Here is a 17,583-nt window from a genome sequence, read left to right as displayed (position 1 = left end):
TGCCGACTACAAATACAAAATAATAAAAGCCTGAAAAGTCTTTATTGTATTTACCTCGAATGATAGTAAATTTACATGTCGAGTCGTGTCAAACAAAGCCGGCAGGGATTCAAATTGTCTTGCGTGACCAATCGGGAACTGACTCAGCCATGTGCTTTGGAAAACGTGTGCGAGAAGCTTTTTATTTTCAAAACTCGTTTACCATCATCGTTTTGACGCGCCATATGTCACAGGGTTGTTGTTCGCATCAACTTTAGCGCCTGAAAAAGTACTAATTTGCCTTTTTATTTTTAAAATGTTTACGAGTGAGGCGAGTTGAGTTTCACACGCGCCACAGAAGCCCTTTCACCGTCAAAACAATGAACCCGTCTTTCAAAGCCCGAGTGATTGGCCGAGTGAACGTCTGAGGTGTGAAAATGTCCGTGCACAGGACAACACCCGAGGCACGTCTAGACTATTTTGGCGCTGCTCAAACATTTTGCTAAAGATTTCACGCGTTCCTTTACTATTCCGCCGCGAAAATCTTCGAAGGCGTAACATTTGCGAATTTGTCCGTTCGTGACTTGTGTATCGTGTACGAACCCTTGCCAAACATGCGAAGGTATTAAACTCGAAAAGGCGCATTTGGTCGTACCATTTACACCTTTCTTGGTTCAATGCTCCATTTTGTGTAGCAGGTAAAACTGCTCTTGGAATACCAAGGTTGAAGGCGCTTTATCAAGCGCCAAACGGAATAGGGAAATTTTAAATTGCATCGCGAGCACAACATTAGGTAAACTTTACAGCTTGTGAACACGATTTGGTTATTTTACGATTTCGTGACCCAAGGTTGGCTCATTAATTCTTGAAATTATAATGTATATAATGACATCGCTCTTTTCTTCTTCCGACATACAGGAACACAGAGGAAGCCGAGAAGAAAAAGAAACCAAAGCTAATAGGATCTTTGACACAGCAAAAAACATGAAGTAAGTACTTGGTTACCAATAAATAGAAAGCGAAGCCAGGTGATACAAAGCGTCGAAAATTGTGAACGAAGCCTTCGTGTTCGGATCGTGCACAGCAAAGAAGGAATTTCACGAAGGACTGTGTCAACAGTCGATGTTGTGTTAAAACGTTTAATGAAAGGAAAAGCACGAGAGAGTTGAAAAATATGAAGGCGAGACCAACATTTTCTAGCTTGGTTTCACGAGCGCAATTTTCATGTTTTTATCACGGCGAATTATGTCCGAACGACAAAAGCAATTACTTGTACAACAAATGGATGCATCTTTCAATTTGTACAGCTCGTGTATGTCGACTGCAAGGTTCATCGGCTGAACAAGGCATTTGTCAATCGACACGTGTTCACTGTAAATCGTAAACTAACGATTTTGTTTTCGTTCATTTCAGCAAAATTTGGCGACCGTGGCTAGATACACCTGAAGAAAGCGAGAGAAAAACACAGCGGCGAAACACGGTCAGTTCACTGATTTAAAATTCCATTTCGACAGTTTTAAAATTATGTGGCTAGAAATATTCATACCAAATGTTCGTTCCTTTTTTTCGCACGGAAGATTTTTTGTTTTCAGCTTCAATAAAGAAATCAAAAGAAGTTTTGTTTATTTTTTGGATAGTCATGCCCTTCCGCTGCGGTTCGTCTCTTTGTTCCCTGTTGGTTTTCACTGGGATTTCCAGTGAAACGCTTGGGGAAAGGGAATGCAGGAGAAAATTTCAACGTTCTTAGTCATGGTTAGCTATGTATATTTACCTTTTTTTTTACTAAAGGGAAAAGGAAATCTACTTTGAAACAGCTTTGTTCAGTGCGGACATCTCGCGACTTTTGTAAAACTTGAATGAAATCTTGCTTTAAAAAAAACTAGCGCCCTCAATTTTTACGGTCCGATCTCAATGTCCTCAATGTTAATCCAAATCTTCTTTGAAATTTGTAACACTGATTTTAAGGAGATTTTTCAAAACATAATTGGGCTGAGTAAACCTATGGTCCCTGAATGAAAATTAAGGAAACGTCTTTTGACCTATAAAAAAAACCCACACTCGGCTGAGTCGGCTCGCGCACAGCTAGGGCACTTTCACCTTCACGATAACTTAGTTTTCTAACATGACCCAGATTAGTTCTACCTATCTCCGAATCTAATGGCTGTTTCTATTCAATATATGCCACATTGACGGAACTAATGAAAATCTGAATTTGACAAATATAAAGTTACTGAGAGAATTTTGTCGGCGTTTCTGCCGTTCTGTGTTGAGGCAGTCGATACAGTTGATCATTTAATTACATTTGACGATCGCGAATTCAAACGTCGCTGACAAGGTTGATTTTCTTCTAGCCGAACTGATAACTTGTAGTTTTTAGTGAAAAAAATTCTTATCAGGTCTACTGCAGGTTTGCAAAACGGCGGAAATCCGTCAAAGGAGGATTTCATTGTGAACAGCAAGTACCCTGTTCGTCTTTGATTGACAAAAAAAGGTTTGGTCAATCAAGATCCTCCCTCACCTGCTGCCGCTAAGCGAAATGTTAAACCTTCCACTCAAGTTACTGGTTTTGTCCCTCGTTGTTTCCAGCAAAGGATTTATAATTAATAAGACGTAAAATCCATAACATGTTGAAAACAAAGTGTTGTAAAAAGCACCAAAATAACGTAAGTTGAAATAAGCTTAGTTCAGGCACTGCAAACTGACTGGAAACGTTGGTTCGTCAGTTTCGGTAGAATATCGGTGACTACAGTTCGATGAAAAGCTTAAGTTTTCTTTTGCTAATTCCATTTGTTTTCTGAAGGAGGAATATGTCGTTTAAAGTGCGAAAATTGGCTGGCTAAGATTTTTGGAAAGCCAACCGAACGGCTCTCAGTGAAATTCCGGAGAATATAAAGACTCCGTGCCCTAAACTGACGATCTGCGACATTAAATTGCGGTAAGCTTATGAATCCAAACTGAGATCAGACTGTGTCAACCTAAACAAATATGCTTTAAAAAAAGGCCATAAAATCGTATTGGAGAAAACAGAAACGAAATTTTGAGTATTTTGCTTAAATGTCCTTGTTGGATGCCTTTCAGGACCATCCGGCGAGCGAAAACACAAGCGCAAATTGCACGAGAAGACGTTGAGTGAAAACGAATGAACTAGCGCCGTAAGCAAGTGCAAACACTTGAATGAAAACTAGTGATATATTTCTTTTTTCTTTAAGCCAGTTTTCCCCGTGAAGATGGTCTTTTGTGTTCATCTTGTGAAAACTAAGCTTTTCATAGCGCGTAAAGCGCTTCGTGTGCGATGAAAAATGGATCTGAAATTTTTAGAGTTCGCTTCAAATCTGTTGGATATTAAAAAATTGAACTGCAGATTGTTCAACTGCTGTTACTCGTTCAGCGCTAGCACCTATCGCCAGGTGCCAGCAGGCAAAATAGTCAAATGAATATACCTTTCTTTACAGTTGAAAAAAAAAGAAAGATACTCGATCGACAACTTGCGCCTTGAGTCAGTTACAGGTTTAACCAAATACTTTCGAGGCACCCAGTAGTTCGTTTCCTGGTCAATATATGTTCGGAAGGCAGTTAAATGGCCACAGAAATTCGGATTCATTGTGACGAAAAGCTAGCGTTTTCTTTGGTGTTTTCAAAAGTCAACTTAAACTTCAGTAACGTGGGAAAATTAAGTCCTTTTGTTTTTTCGAAGGGACGCGACAAGGCTACCCGGGATTTTCGGGAAGCTAACTGCCGCTCGTAAATTCGAGAGATTAGGATCCGTCTCGGCTAAATTTTCTGCCGCCGCTTAAAAGTTTAGCTAAAGAATCCGAACACATCAACTTGTGTTTGTGTGCGCAAATATCCCTAGCTCTTTAAGGCCGGTAAACGACCTTGAAAAGCCTAGAACAACATTCGATGTATTTTTCTTAGAAATTCTTTTTGGGGATCAGTCCCAGCAAATGAAGAAATTATCGAACACTTGTTTCCGGGTTCATCTTATTATACATCGTCCATCGTTACTTTCGTTCAGAGTCTGCTGCCCTGGTTTATCTGGCTTTAGTTCGGCTGCCATGTAAACTACAGCAAACTAAAAGGCGTTCATTGCTTGAAGAACTTTTCAGGGGTGCCCAACCAGAAAATTTAAGCAAAATACTGTGTTCCTAGATCGTTTTGTGGCCGGCCTTTTAAGGACATATCTGTGTAAGCTAATGCAGTTTGATTTGTTCAAATGCTTTAGCTGGAAATTTAAGTTTGCAGAAAGTTTTAGGGAACGGAATCTCAGTATTCCCGAATTTTAATACTAGCTGTTGTTGGCTTTTCGAAGTGATACGAAAATGCTAGCTAAGTAAATAAATTCCCATTTTTAACGACATGTTTCCTCCTTCGAAAACGGAAGGAATTAGTATAGTTTTAATTTCCAGTGTTAACAATTTTGAAGTGACATTTTGCAGAAAAACGTCAACTAATTTCCGAGGCGATGAAGCCCTGCGAGGAACAGATGACTTTTAGCAATTTGTAATCTTAATGTTATTCAGTGTATCGACCGTTTTTTCTTTTAATAACACATAAACCTTCCGTTTTATGTCATACTGTTTCCCTACAACCATATAGCCGATGCATTCAGCTCCAAAGTGCTTTCCCGTGTTTAGCCTCACTGAGGCGAGAGAACAAACGTTTTTTTCTTTTCAATAATTACTTCTTTGACGCAAAGTGTGCTTTAGAAACGTGTTTCTATTGTCACTGATGTTTTGTTTCGCCTGGTGAATAAATGATATAGATGTATTCTTTCAGAGAGTGACACAGGCATGCTTGGAAAAAGAAACTCCGAGTGCTCCTATCAGCGAACCTAAGAACTTCCGATAACCAGTACTAGTTCAGATGCTCCATCACTGAGCTACAGGAGACTCGTGGGAGCTAGACCATTAAACTAGCCTGGTGATGTTTTTCACATGAACCTAGTTTAATGGGCTAGTAGCTCAATGGTAGAGCATCCCAACTAGTATTCGGAAGGCCATAGGTTCCACTCCTGTTGTAAGTACTCAGATTTTCCCAGATGTTGCCGATTATGCCTGTGTTACTGCCCAAAAAAGACATCTATCATGTGAGTGTCCCATTTTAGCCACAGAGACAACAACGAGATAAAAAATATATTTCTGCAACAGTTTTATGGCTAGCTGGGCTAGGCTTTAAAAGAAAACTCTTTGCGTGCACTCGTGAGGCGGGCCGCCGAGGCTCTCCAAACCTTGGCGCCGTAAGGTTATTTTTGGAAGTAAACCTCTCAGGCGGCTGAGAGTTATATCGTGGTATATCGTAAGATAATGCGTGCCCAAGGCTGAAAAATTGTCCGAAGAATAAACATTTGGCCGAAAAGCGTCATAACTGTGACAACTGGGACAACCATTCGACATAACAGGAATTCAAAGGTGTTTATTTATTTTGTAACCTTCCGATTAACTTCTGGGGCGCTTGTAGTTAATTTTGGAAAAGACAAAACAGCCAGAATTGATCTTCGGTAGATTGCAAACTGACTAGTTCACTGTTGATTTTATTGTACTGCGATTACATTGAAACAGTTTCTTGGTTTTCTGTCCTTGAAATTAATGGCCGGGGCGACGGATATAAGATCGGACAATGGTTGCCGTATGATAACCGCTACCCGACTTTGTACCACGTGACGTGTTTTGTCCAATGAGAGCGAACGGAAATTGTAAATTTTAAGACTTGGTCAGATAATGCAACGAGCCAATCAGACAGAACTCCGAACGAAAATGTGCTAGTTGTGGTAAACGTTAAAAAAACGTATGTATTACCTGATTGGCTGAAAAAACTGAGACGTCTTCCGTGCCTGTGTTTGAAAGAATAAAAAGAATTGGCAAACGAAAAATCCGGCTCAGCTTAGAATGCGAATACAGCTGTCTAAAGAGAGTTTACGTGTTAAGAGCCGGCCCGCGAGCGATGCGAGCTCAGTGAGGTCCGCGCATAGCTTCAGTTCCTTTATCACTGAGTACCTCGAAATAAAGGATTTTGTAGCCGAGGGGTATAGTATTTTTTAAAAGAAAAATTTATTCCGATAGAAAATCGTAAGCCACTTCTTTGAGAAGTCGTGAAAATAGCTTGATGTTTTCACGAGGATTTTACACAAAGCTATACTTTTTCTTCCCCGGACCGATCATAGACTTGTTGTATTTTTTTTCCACGTGATCCAGCAATGGTAATAATTTTAATTAAGATAATTTTTTTTATTGCACAGCCTTATGGACAGCAGGACACAGTAGGAAATATCCAGCAAAATCCACAGTTTAAACATCCTGTCAGGTATGTAACAGTAATAGTCTCGAACCCTTTGATTGCAGAGGACTACAAAACGGACAAATAAACTGTTATACAGAACACGCCACTCAACCGTTGCCAACAACTACCTGCACTTTACAAACGACTTGTTGATAACATCAGCAAAATAGTCAAAAACGACTCATTCTACTAACAATAGACCAACGGAGTTTTGACCAATCACCAATCACTTTTTACAGTCTTTACAGCCAATAACATCTCGGCTTAACTGACAAACGACATCGACATCTCGACTTCGTTGATCAATCAGGTCAACAACCAGAGACATTTATACCATCTACACACGTTCCACAATTTACTTGACTCTGAAGATGACTTCCGCTCAGGTTGTCGAAACGATAGTCAATGTCACCTAAAACAGTCCTTCTCAGGACTACACTCACCCCGATAATCAATTTATGTACTTATGACATGACTCCTGGGTTCAAATCACTTACAGTGTTCTGAATATTTTTCGCTGCCGGCTCTCTTGTCACTCTTTACGTGTACACACAGTCGAGCTGATGATTACCGCCCTCGTGCTTGCAGAGCCAAGGACCAAACATTTGGAATTCTCTACCCAAAGACGTAATAAGTTCTGAGACTCTATTGAGCTTTAAAAGAAAAATTTTCTTCTTAACCTTTAAATCAGGCAATGCTTCAACTGGTTCTGCAAATTTACTGAGGAGACCTCTTTCGTATAAGCCTGGCAGTTTCTGAAGGCCTACTTCTGTATTTATTATCACTCAATTGTGTCACACTTCAGATATTTCTTTTCATTTTTTAATGTCACTTCATGTACCTTGTAATCATATGGCATTGTGTTCTCCCTTCTTGGCGAACTGATAACCAAATTGATTGCAGGGCTGAAATTTAAATTGCCCTTTGCCGTAATAATCGTCACTGAACAAAGCGACTTCTCTTCATGCAGGTTGCTTTGGACAAAAGCCGCTTATGACTACATGTACGCCTCAGGAGAAACGCTTCTACGAAACTTCCCAGTTCAGGCAACTATTCAAGTGGTCGACATGGACAGCGACAGTAGCGATGAAGAAGATGAAGAGGATTATGAATATGACGAGCAAGATAATGCAAGAATATGCAAACGGTGCGACGGGCAAGGAAACAAGAAAACATGTACGCAGTGCCAAGAACGAGAAAACACGAAGAAATTCAAACAATAGTCACGAATTAGTGAAAAAAGAACATTGTAAATATTTAAACTAACGAAAACGTATTCATATAACATTATATACACAGAGAAATTCCAAAAACTTGTTAAGAACAGTTTTTAAGCATGGGTTGATTTTAAGCCTTGTACGAGACTCTTTGTAAAAGAAAACTTGTGAAACTTAATCGAGACAATAATGATTGATGAATATAAGTTGTGTAAATTAACCTCAGTATTATGAAGATTATGGCTATGGTCACTGTGTGATAATTATCAAATTTTTAAGGCCTAAATAATACAGGGTTTTGAAGTCTGTTTAATATTAATTATTAGTAAGTTGTTGCTGCGGCCTGTTTTAATTCTAAGCTGCCATCGTCACGATGCCCGTATTAAAGTTGTTGTAAGTTTTGTAAGTGCCATGGTTAATTCATTTGATATAAACATTCGAATAAAAAAAAGTAATGTGCGCCACTGATGTACAATTTTCCACAAAGGAGGCATTTCTGTAGGCAAAAGCAAACTTTTACTGCTATGGGTGTAAATATCAAAAGTCCAGCTCTTTTCATGCGAAAGCTATTTTGTAGTGCATTCCCATAGTAATGCTTAATTTCCTTTCGTCCCATGTTGAAATTTAAGAACATTTTTCAAATTTGTATATTTGCTCTCTAACGTGGCTATAACGTTAAATTGAAACAAATTCCCCGGAGGATGCTGTCGAGTGATGGCATGGCATGGGTTTCAGAGTCAAAGCAGAAGACAAACAAAAACATTCTTTCACAAACTTTATTTCATATTGCCTGCCGTTTCACCATGATAACAACACCGCTTGCTTACGTTTTACATTGAAATACCTTTGATGTAGAAAATAAGAACTAGCAACAAAAATAATTATATTGCCCAAATGTAAATACGCCAGTTTACATAAATATTTATACCTGCATAAATATTAATTAAAAATTAAAAATAACAATTTATGCATCACGGTGTGCGTCATTCTAGGGCTAACATTCTGCCACCTAGGCAAGTTCCAACGAAAACAACCCCAACCCCCACCCCCTTCGCCAAATCCCTCTTTTCATCCCATAATACTCTCTTCAGTATCAAAGAAACTCTTTAGATTTATACCCGACTGTTGCAGTTGTTTCATTTTACACTGCTATAATGTCGATGTGACGACAACAAATTATACCCTATAAAATCATCAGAAGACGGAATGAATCTAGATTGAGAAACGTTGTTTCGTTACAGCAGTTTTCAATTGAGTGTTGGAAGTAATTCGCGTTTGCTTTGGTTTACTACGCTCTGTGATTGGTGTACAAAATTCGCGCCAAAAAAAATTCTCAACCAATGAGAAACAAAACCAAAAAGCTCGCACGCGTTTTTCCGCGCTTGACGCCGGTTACACGCATCTGCTTCGAGTTCTGATTGGTTCATTGGCTTGTTTACGTCTGTTGTGATTGGTCAAAGTAAGTACTTAGGTTGTGGGTTTTACGAAACTCATTTGAAAAGCGCTGTAAAATCCATAGCGGGAAAGGAGAATCACAAAAAGCTCGAACTATACCGCCAAAGGCGTGGATTCTCAACCTGCGTTCGTACGACGGATCCAACGCAAAATGTACGGACTGTTTTGCAATCCAAAATGCATTAAAAAAATTCATTTTTTTAGTACTCCCAAACCCCCATCCCTGGAGTTTGGTAGCAATGACACAATGACCACCTCAATAACTTAATTTTAATTGAAATTATTTCCCGTTTTTGTTTATAATCTGAATAGTTATTTTCTGCTATTTACGACCTCACCTATGCAACTTTCATATAAAAATAGACAAAGCATACTGGCTTTGCATTATATTATTGCCGTATTTATGGCTATAACCTTTCCACGCACATAGCGATACCCATTCCACCACCAATACACAGTGCAGCCACGCCCCGTCTTCCTCCTGTTCGTTTTAAGCCATGCAATAGAGTAACAAGAATTCTGCACCCTGAAGCTCCAATGGGGTGCCCAAGTGCTATGGCACCTCCACTGACATTGACCTGAAAAATACATAAATTAAACAATCATTGGCAAATTCTCTAGGAGAACGTTTTCAGAGAGACGCTAGCCTGTTCCAGGCTCCTAGAGAGACGCAGGTCTTTTTTACAGGTCACATTCCACAGGTCACAAGTACAGGTCACTGTTGCACTGGTACATAACTTTGAGGTTAGCATGCCCTAGGCCTGAATTAGCTTTTTAGTGGAGTTTAGGGCTTGGAGACCCTGTTTAGCTTGTTTATATACAATTATTACAGTGACCTGTGACCTATAAAAGAAACATGCCATTCAAAAAGTTGCATTTTGGGTTCACGAGGGAATTGACGCTGTTTCCGTGTTGACAGAAGGCCTGCCAAACTGGAAAAAAGTTGCAGATTAGAGTGGACGGAGCCTTAGTCTTACTGAGTATCTAAACTGTTTAACGTACCTTTTGTGGATCAAGCGCCAAATCTTTAACAACAGCACATGACTGAGCTGCAAATGCTTCATTCAGCTCAAACAAGTCAATCTCTCCAACCTGCCAGTTGGCCTTCTCAAGCTGAAAATATAAAAAGAAAAGTCACCATATCATGCTTACGCATCTATAACAGAATTCTGCATCTTATAGGAATGTAGCTGCTAAATATGTGGTTGATGCAGTTAGCGAGACAATTTTAAATATTGGCAGTTCAAGTTCGACAACTACAATCTTGGACAAAACTGTTCAGAAACTTCCTTGTCAACCTACAATAAGTGTTTGCAAGAAAGGCATAACAATTTGTGCATTTTTGCATTTTTGAACTTGGCATCTGAATTGCTCCAAATCAACTCTATAAATATTATTATTAAGCCCCTCAATTGAAGGGCTCAAAGCATAACCAACTTAGGTGCATTTATGATCGCTTTATGTTTTGTTTTTGTTGTTATAGCTCAGATTCACCGGAGTTTTTGCATGTGGCCTTGAATTCCCTCAGGAAACATTGCTCCAATGTTTTATCTGCTACTTTGCACTTCATCTTGTGATGAAAATGAAAATCTTGCTCATAATCATAGCTTTTCATTGCAAACGAAGTGCAAAGAAGCGGATAAAACATTGGAGCAACATTTCCTGAAGGAATTCAAGGCCACATGCAAAACTCCAGTGAATCTGAGTAAAAAAATACCATGTACCATAGGTTGGTTATGCCCTGAGCCTTTCAATCATGAGTGGTTGCTCAGCTCTAGAGATCTTTTTCATTAAACATACAGCTTTCCAGGTTGCTGGGATGGGCCCCGTGCCCATCACTGCCGGGTCCACGCCAGCCTGACCCCAGGAGACGATGCGAGCTATGGGAGTCACACCCCGTCTAGAAGCTTCAGCGTATGTCATGAGTACAACTGCCGCAGAGCCATCGTTGATTCCTGAAGCATTCCCAGCAGTGACCGTCCCTGTACCGTCCTGAAGAAAGCAGGGTTTGAGACGAGCAAGACCTTCCATGGTGGTGCCATGACGTGGAAATTCATCCTCTTTAACTTCTATTGTTCCTGTAATGTTATTCAATACATTGAAAAGTAGTTAAAATCACTGCCAGTAATCACCTGCATACTGGATAATAATAATAGTATTAGATACTACTTTGATTTTGGGATCCCAAGTAACCAATGCTCTAAGTTGAAAACAAATACTTTGAACGTCAAATGCGATAAGCTGAATGTTGAAAGCTTTCACCTCGACTGAAGCGTACTTTATGATGAATAAGTAATGATAATGGTAATGCATTTATATACTGCATTTTCTATTCATATATATATTCAAATGCCGTTTACATCAGCATATGTCCATTAGCGACCTCATCCTACCCACCCAACCCATAAAATAATGAAACAGCACAAAGACCAGACCAGCACACCGGGAACTCCATGCCCTACTCTTTGCGATTAGTGTCTGGGTTCTTTAACGCCCCACAGGGTTATGAACATTGAAGTGTTGTGAGACGGGACCTACTGTTTGTCTTCCTTATCCGATAAGACTAGAAAGTCTAACCATTTGCAGATGTCATTACAAAGGCAGCACTTTCTCCTCAGTTATTTAAAGACTTTGAGTGTTGGTCTGGCCGGGGTTTGAACCCATGACCTCCCGCACGGTAGTCCGATGCTCAATCAACTGAGCTAACCGGTCGGCGGTAAGAAAACTACAATATGAGAAGAAATTGCAAAAGTTGCATTGTCAAAAGGCGTGACGTTGGATGCTGAAACTGAAAACTACAATGAAAACTAATGCGTGTGAATGAAAGCTGGAATGTTCCATAGATCTAGGAATAATCAAATGAGCAAGTACCATAGAAAATACAACATTGAATTTTGGAGGGGATAAAATGCCATTCTAACAAAATGTCTGCAATGAGGGTCGTACAGGGGTATTTTCGTGATGCGTGATTAGCTGATTTTATTTCCCGTGAAACATGAATGTAATAAATTATTCTTAGTAATCCATGACCTGAAGGTTTTGCGTGACCCGTGAAGAGCTTGAAAACGAAATGTTCATTTCTGTGATCTGTGATTTGCTATTTTTTCTGTTCGTGAACCATGCCAGAGACCCCCCCTGTACGACTCTCTGCAATGCAAGAGCTGCTTGTATTTACCCTTTCTTATTTTCACAGGAATGCTGATTATCTCTTCATTAAAGTGACCTTCCTTCTGTGCTCTCTCAGCTCGATTTTGAGATGTAACAGCAAACTGATCTTGGCGATGTCTGCTAACACTCCACTGTTTTGCAACATTTTCAGCTGCAAGTTATAAGAACATTGTGAACAAAACCTCTCTTCTTACATACAATGACAACTACTAGTAGCCACATAAAAAGTCATATATTTGACAGTCAATCAGTGCCTGCATGTAAATGACATCTCTCTCCATCCTACTTAAAAAGTTCAAAATGTATTTTTACTTAGGGGTGGGGGGTTGTGGAAAAGGGGTCTGAACATTTCAATGCCTACACCTTTTATCCCAGGTTCCCACCCCGTCCCCGGTGGCCTCTGCCTATTAGTGACACTTCCGTCATAAGATTTTTCCACTCACTTTATGTAAACAACTAAGTTGATAGAATAAAATCGCTGTACAATAGGTCCATTTTGGACATGCCGTGGGCTGCCAAAACAGTCAAAACTAAAGAGACACATCGGCAGACTGACATTTATGAAACAAGCAGAGTTACTGTGATGAAAGGAAACTCTTTCTCAGATAAAGAAGATCAATTGAGATTTGACAGACAGTATGATATGATAAACACCTCATTATTTGCACCATTTTGGTAACGTTCAGCCAACCTTGGTTGATCAGATTAGACTATGATATGTTGCTAAAGTGTACCAAAATGGTATTATTTGACTTCCCCTTTCTCCCCCTTCCCAAAATCGTGATTACAGAATGTCCTTCCACCCTGCTACCCTTCTACTGTCTCTCACACACTTATTACTACATAATAAAATATAGTAAAAGTAAAATTGCACATGAGCCACAGACATCCCAGATGAGCACATCCTGGTGTAGGTAGCTCAAACCAAGTGAGAGTAATGCTACTAACCCCTTTGCCCCCCCCCCACCCACCACAACCCACCCCCCACCCCCCCCCCCCCGAATGTGGGATAATTGTCCAGGGAGGCAGCATGGTCGAGTGGTTAGGGCGCCGGACTCGAAATCCGGTGGTCCCGGGTTCAAGCCCTGCTCTGACCGCTAGCTGGAGTTGTTTCTTGGTAGCCCCAAGTTCAACTATTCGGCCGCGCTTGTAAATAGCCAGCTGGTCTGCCTCCTGCCAGTTGGGATTTTTAATCATGTTATTTTCAATTTGTATTATTTCTTTATGAAGTTTAATGCTCGGCCCCAATAGCACTTGTGCTTTAAACACTGCCGAGGGTAAATAAAAGTTATTTATTATTTATTTTATTTTTACTGCAGGACTAGCCCTGAAGCAGCACAGAGACAATGTGGAGTGGAGTCCTGGTCCTTGTCTAAGGAATTGAAAAAATCTGGCAGCAAAGGCTAGGCCTCCGACCAAAGACCCCACTGCCACACCTTCCCCTAGAACGGATTTTCCATCCCCATAAATTTCTTGGACATAATTCCTTTCTGAGCCATTCTATAAAGGTTGCAAATTCAATAGACCTTTTTTCATAAATGGCGGCCAATTTATTATTCTTTTCAGTATAATTATGTTAATTAGCCCTACTAACCTTGTTTTAGAGTCAAAATTCTATTGAATTTTGCACATACTAACGAAGCTAGTAGGGCTAATTGTCATGAAAACAAAAGAATTATTTATCAGGCACCATTTATGAAAAAGGTCTATGGAAGGGCTTAAACAAGAGAAGGCATTTCATATCAATTTATTTGTACTTTTGTAATAAAGATTCTTCCTTCACCAGTCTCTTTGCTTTTTTTATGACATGACGGAGGGGGGGGGGGGGTGCTTGAAAGAAGGAAATACTTATTAACTAAAGGTATTTATAATTAATTCCCCTAACCTGTTATTCCCATGTGATATTCATGAAAGGCATCAACAAGTCCATCTACCATCATAGTATCAACAAGTTTAACATCACCCATCTTCAACGGTGACCTCATGTGACAACAGTGTGGTGCCTAAAGTATGCATTAGGATGCCATCAATTTGAGACAGAGTCAACTGACTGCCACCGGCTTATTTTAACATAATGTCTATGTAAGATCTGGTTCAAGTCTGAATCATTGATTGAGCCTCAAACCAGGTCTTACATAGATGTTATGTTAAAAATGATCAAAGTTATACAGTCGACTCCCGATAACTCGAACCCTTGCTAACTTGAACCTCACGCTAACTCGAACCAATTTTCCTTTCCTTTCAGGTCATTTTCTACTCCAAATAACTCGAACCTTTTTCAATTTCCCTTGAAGGTTCGAGTTATTGGGAGTCGACTGTATACTAGACCTCCAAGCCTCATTCCAAATTGACCATAGCATTTAGCTGAATATGATGACATCACCTATCAAGCTCACTGGAAAAATTTGGCTTCAATCTTCTGACATGCTCAGTAAGTGCATTATTTTACGTCTGGGTTAAGCTGTATGAGTCCATTTGGAAACAACTTTGAAGGAGATCTACATTGTATTTTATTATAACTTGGATGAGCTATAGCTTATGAGGACCATGTTGGAACATGTTCTTACGAAAAAATTAATTACTAATGGTAATGGTAACTTTATTTATACATGGTAAATCCTTCAGCAAAGATTATAAAGAGATAAAAGATAAAATACAACCAAAATCATCCCTAACTAAACTAACTAACCTAAAATACTGTTAACCACATGTATACTAAAAGCTGCTTTACAAGGATGCCATGTTAATTACTTTGCTACTGGTACCCTGTTTACTAGATAATTAACCTTGAGGCAAAACACTTCCTCAATGGATGTTTAGTCAATGCTTAACCAGTAAGAAGGAGATAAATACTGATACTAAAAAAATGTTCCTACCTGGCTCATACTTTCCTGACCACCAGCAACTATGACAGCATCCGTGTCACTCAAAACAGCTTGGTAACCCAAAGCCACTGCCTTTAAACCAGAGCCACACAACATATTAACACCATAAGCTGGAACTGATGATGGAATTCCAGCGTGTATTGCTGCCTGACGCGCAGGACCCTGGCCTTGTCCTAAAAGGTAACATAATTTGAACCAGTAAAAACATTGTTTGTACTGGGAATGGTTAACTGTACAATTTATCTTTAATTATTAGTTAGTTAGTTAGTTAGTTAGTTAGTTAGTTAGTTAGTTAGTTAGTTAGTTAGTTAGTTAGTTAGTTAGTTACATGTAGTTAGTTAGTTAGTTAGTTGGTTGGTTGGTTGGTTGGTTGGTTAGTTAGTTAGTTAGTTAGTTAGTTAGTTAGTTAGTTAGTTAGTTAGTTAGTTAGTTAGTTAGTTAGTTAGTTAGTTAGTTAGTTAATTAGTTAGTTAACATGTTCATCAACTGAAGGGCTGGGAGCATAACCAACCTTAGTGTATTTCATTATTTTTGTTGTTTTAGCTCAGATTCACTGGAGTTTTTGCATGTGGCCTTGAATTCCCTCAGGAAACATTGCTCCAATGTTTTATCCGCTGCTTTGTGTTTCACGTGCAATAAAAAGCTACGATTTGGGGTTAAAAATTTCTGTTTTTATCACAAAACTAGGATATCAGACGATAAAACCCTCAGGTTAAAGACTGTCCTCAAAGTTTCACTTCGCTTCTCAGTCAACTGTTAATTTTTCAGACAATCTTTCAGCCTTGGGCATTGGCCTCTGATATCACATACAATCCAGCTAAATATTGTATGGCAGATAGCTACTGGTAGGTAACCATGGTAATTATTAACTTCAATCCATCTATCAAAATCCTCAACGACCCGGAGAGTTATACTGACAGGAGCATATTTGTCATCTGGTATGGTCGCCCAGGCCAGACAGGACAAAGGGCATAATGTCCACACAAAAGTCAGTCTTGTGGTCCTCCATATTCGGGATTGAGTGTTGGACAGATTCTGCCACATTAAAATTGTGAATAAATCAACTTTAGATGCTTAAAATTTAATGAAGGAATACACACACTCGTGTACTTCCATGCCAAATGGCTGCCGAAGTGCCTAGGCCAGGAAAATGTTATGCTGACCGCCTCTACGCTCTAATTCCAATACCAGGAGAGAATTTCCAGGATATTTTCCGACAAAAACAGTTTGTTTGAATGGTGGAAGTTTTCAGAAGACTAGGCATGCTGAATTTCTTGTCATGCCATTACTCTTATGAGTTAATCTACAGCTAGGCATTACCTCTATCTTAGGCCACTTTACGCCAAAGACCACGATCATGCACCAGTAAACCAAGCAATTTGGAAACCCACGCAGAAGATCTTCAGTGTAACCTACATAAAATGCAGCCTGGAGGAGAAGGGACCACTCCAAGGACGGGGGGAGCCATGTATGTGTTGTAATCAGTTGTAATGTTACTGATTAGGGACCCCACAGGATTCTGGGTCCCTGACTGTTTTCTTGGGCCACCCCACAGACTGTTGTGGCTGCCATGTTTGAGTAGAGTTAGAGAACGCGTGTTGAACAGTTGTCAGTTCGTTTTCGTAAAGGGTGATTTAGACGGTACGATTTTCTCTTACGACTGTCGCATGCGATTTCTAAAGCGCGCTCTGCTTGTGTCATGTAAAAATCGCACACAACTTTCACCACTCGACATTGCCTTTACCTACCGGATTGTCGTAGGATTTTAAAATATGTTTTAAAATCCTACGACATTTTTCGTGTAGTGTGCGTCTGTCGTAAGGATGTTGCAGGTTGATTTACACGACGCGATTCGTGTTGTAGGCATGGCGTAAACGTGTCGCTTGCGACAAATCGTAGGCAAAATCGTACCGTCTAAATCGCCCTTATGAATGTTTGAAGTTTAAGTTTAGAACTGTGTTTAAGATGGATTTACAACAGTACTTACGCAGGTCTAACCTGCTTTGCTGTACATGTGAAAAATAATTATTGCTTCTTTCTGAAGTATTTTATACCCCATTCTCCTAATTCCTGCTCTCTCCTATTCTCTTTTCTTCTACTCTCTACCCCGCCCATGCATCCTCCCACGACAGGCCCGCTACTCCTCTCTGTAACCTTATAAGAAACCCTGCAACCCCAACAAGTTCGAGATGAAGAGATTTAATAGACTCATATCTTAACAACGGAGGCATTAGTTTTCGAAAACTAGGGAAAAATCTGCAATTTCACAATATGTGCAATATTGCCACAGATATTACCTGCAGTACACACTTGGCCCAAGATCACTTCGGACACGTCAGAGGGAGAAATCTTGACACGCGCCAAGACATCTTGGATGACTAAAGCACCCAGCTCATGCGCTTTCAGAGTACTAAGACAACCATTCAAGTTCCCAATCGGTGTCCTTCCTGCTGAAACAATAACGACATCCGAATTTTTGTATCCCGAACTGGCCGCCATTGCACAGAGTGTGACGACACGCGGATGGTCCTGGGATGAAGACTTCTTCGTGAACTCTTACACACACGGATATTGGAAAATTTGTATTACACTGGACTCCTTAT

General features: G+C 39.8%; 2 protein-coding genes across 4 annotated transcripts; one reads left to right on the top strand and one right to left on the bottom strand.

The window, feature by feature from the left end:
- The first annotated feature begins 119 nt into the window (after positions 1-119).
- LOC146483674 (protein ripply2.1-like) lies at positions 120-9,027 on the top strand. Of its 3 annotated transcripts, none has more exons than XM_085105807.1 (5): positions 120-268; positions 898-968; positions 1,393-1,459; positions 6,215-6,279; positions 7,226-9,027. In XM_085105807.1, exons 2-5 carry the CDS (start codon positions 964-966, stop codon positions 7,476-7,478), a joined length of 390 nt encoding a protein of 129 aa, XP_084961933.1. In that variant the 5' UTR covers positions 120-268; positions 898-963; the 3' UTR covers positions 7,479-9,027. The 3 variants fall into 3 exon arrangements, with proteins under 3 accessions (XP_084961933.1, XP_084961932.1, XP_084961934.1); XM_085105806.1 differs by lacking the exon at positions 120-268 and adding an exon at positions 324-443; XM_085105808.1 differs by lacking the exon at positions 120-268 and adding an exon at positions 459-772.
- Positions 8,235-17,520, bottom strand: LOC146483673 (acetyl-CoA acetyltransferase, cytosolic-like). Its single transcript, XM_085105804.1, has 7 exons — positions 17,278-17,520; positions 14,972-15,153; positions 13,981-14,098; positions 12,103-12,246; positions 10,728-11,005; positions 9,930-10,040; positions 8,235-9,505 (listed from the first exon to the last, which is right to left on the bottom strand). Exons 1-7 carry the CDS (start codon positions 17,477-17,479, stop codon positions 9,335-9,337), a joined length of 1,206 nt encoding a protein of 401 aa, XP_084961930.1. The 5' UTR covers positions 17,480-17,520; the 3' UTR covers positions 8,235-9,334.
- Between the last annotated feature and the right edge of the window lie 63 nt (positions 17,521-17,583).

The sequence above is a fragment of the Pavona decussata genome, unplaced genomic scaffold (assembly GCF_977016875.1).
Source record: "Pavona decussata unplaced genomic scaffold, jaPavDecu1.1 SCAFFOLD_38, whole genome shotgun sequence".
Lineage (NCBI taxonomy): Eukaryota > Metazoa > Cnidaria > Anthozoa > Scleractinia > Agariciidae > Pavona > Pavona decussata.
The sequence above is the reverse complement of the archived record's forward strand: the minus strand, read 5'-3'. Positions and strand labels throughout refer to the sequence as shown.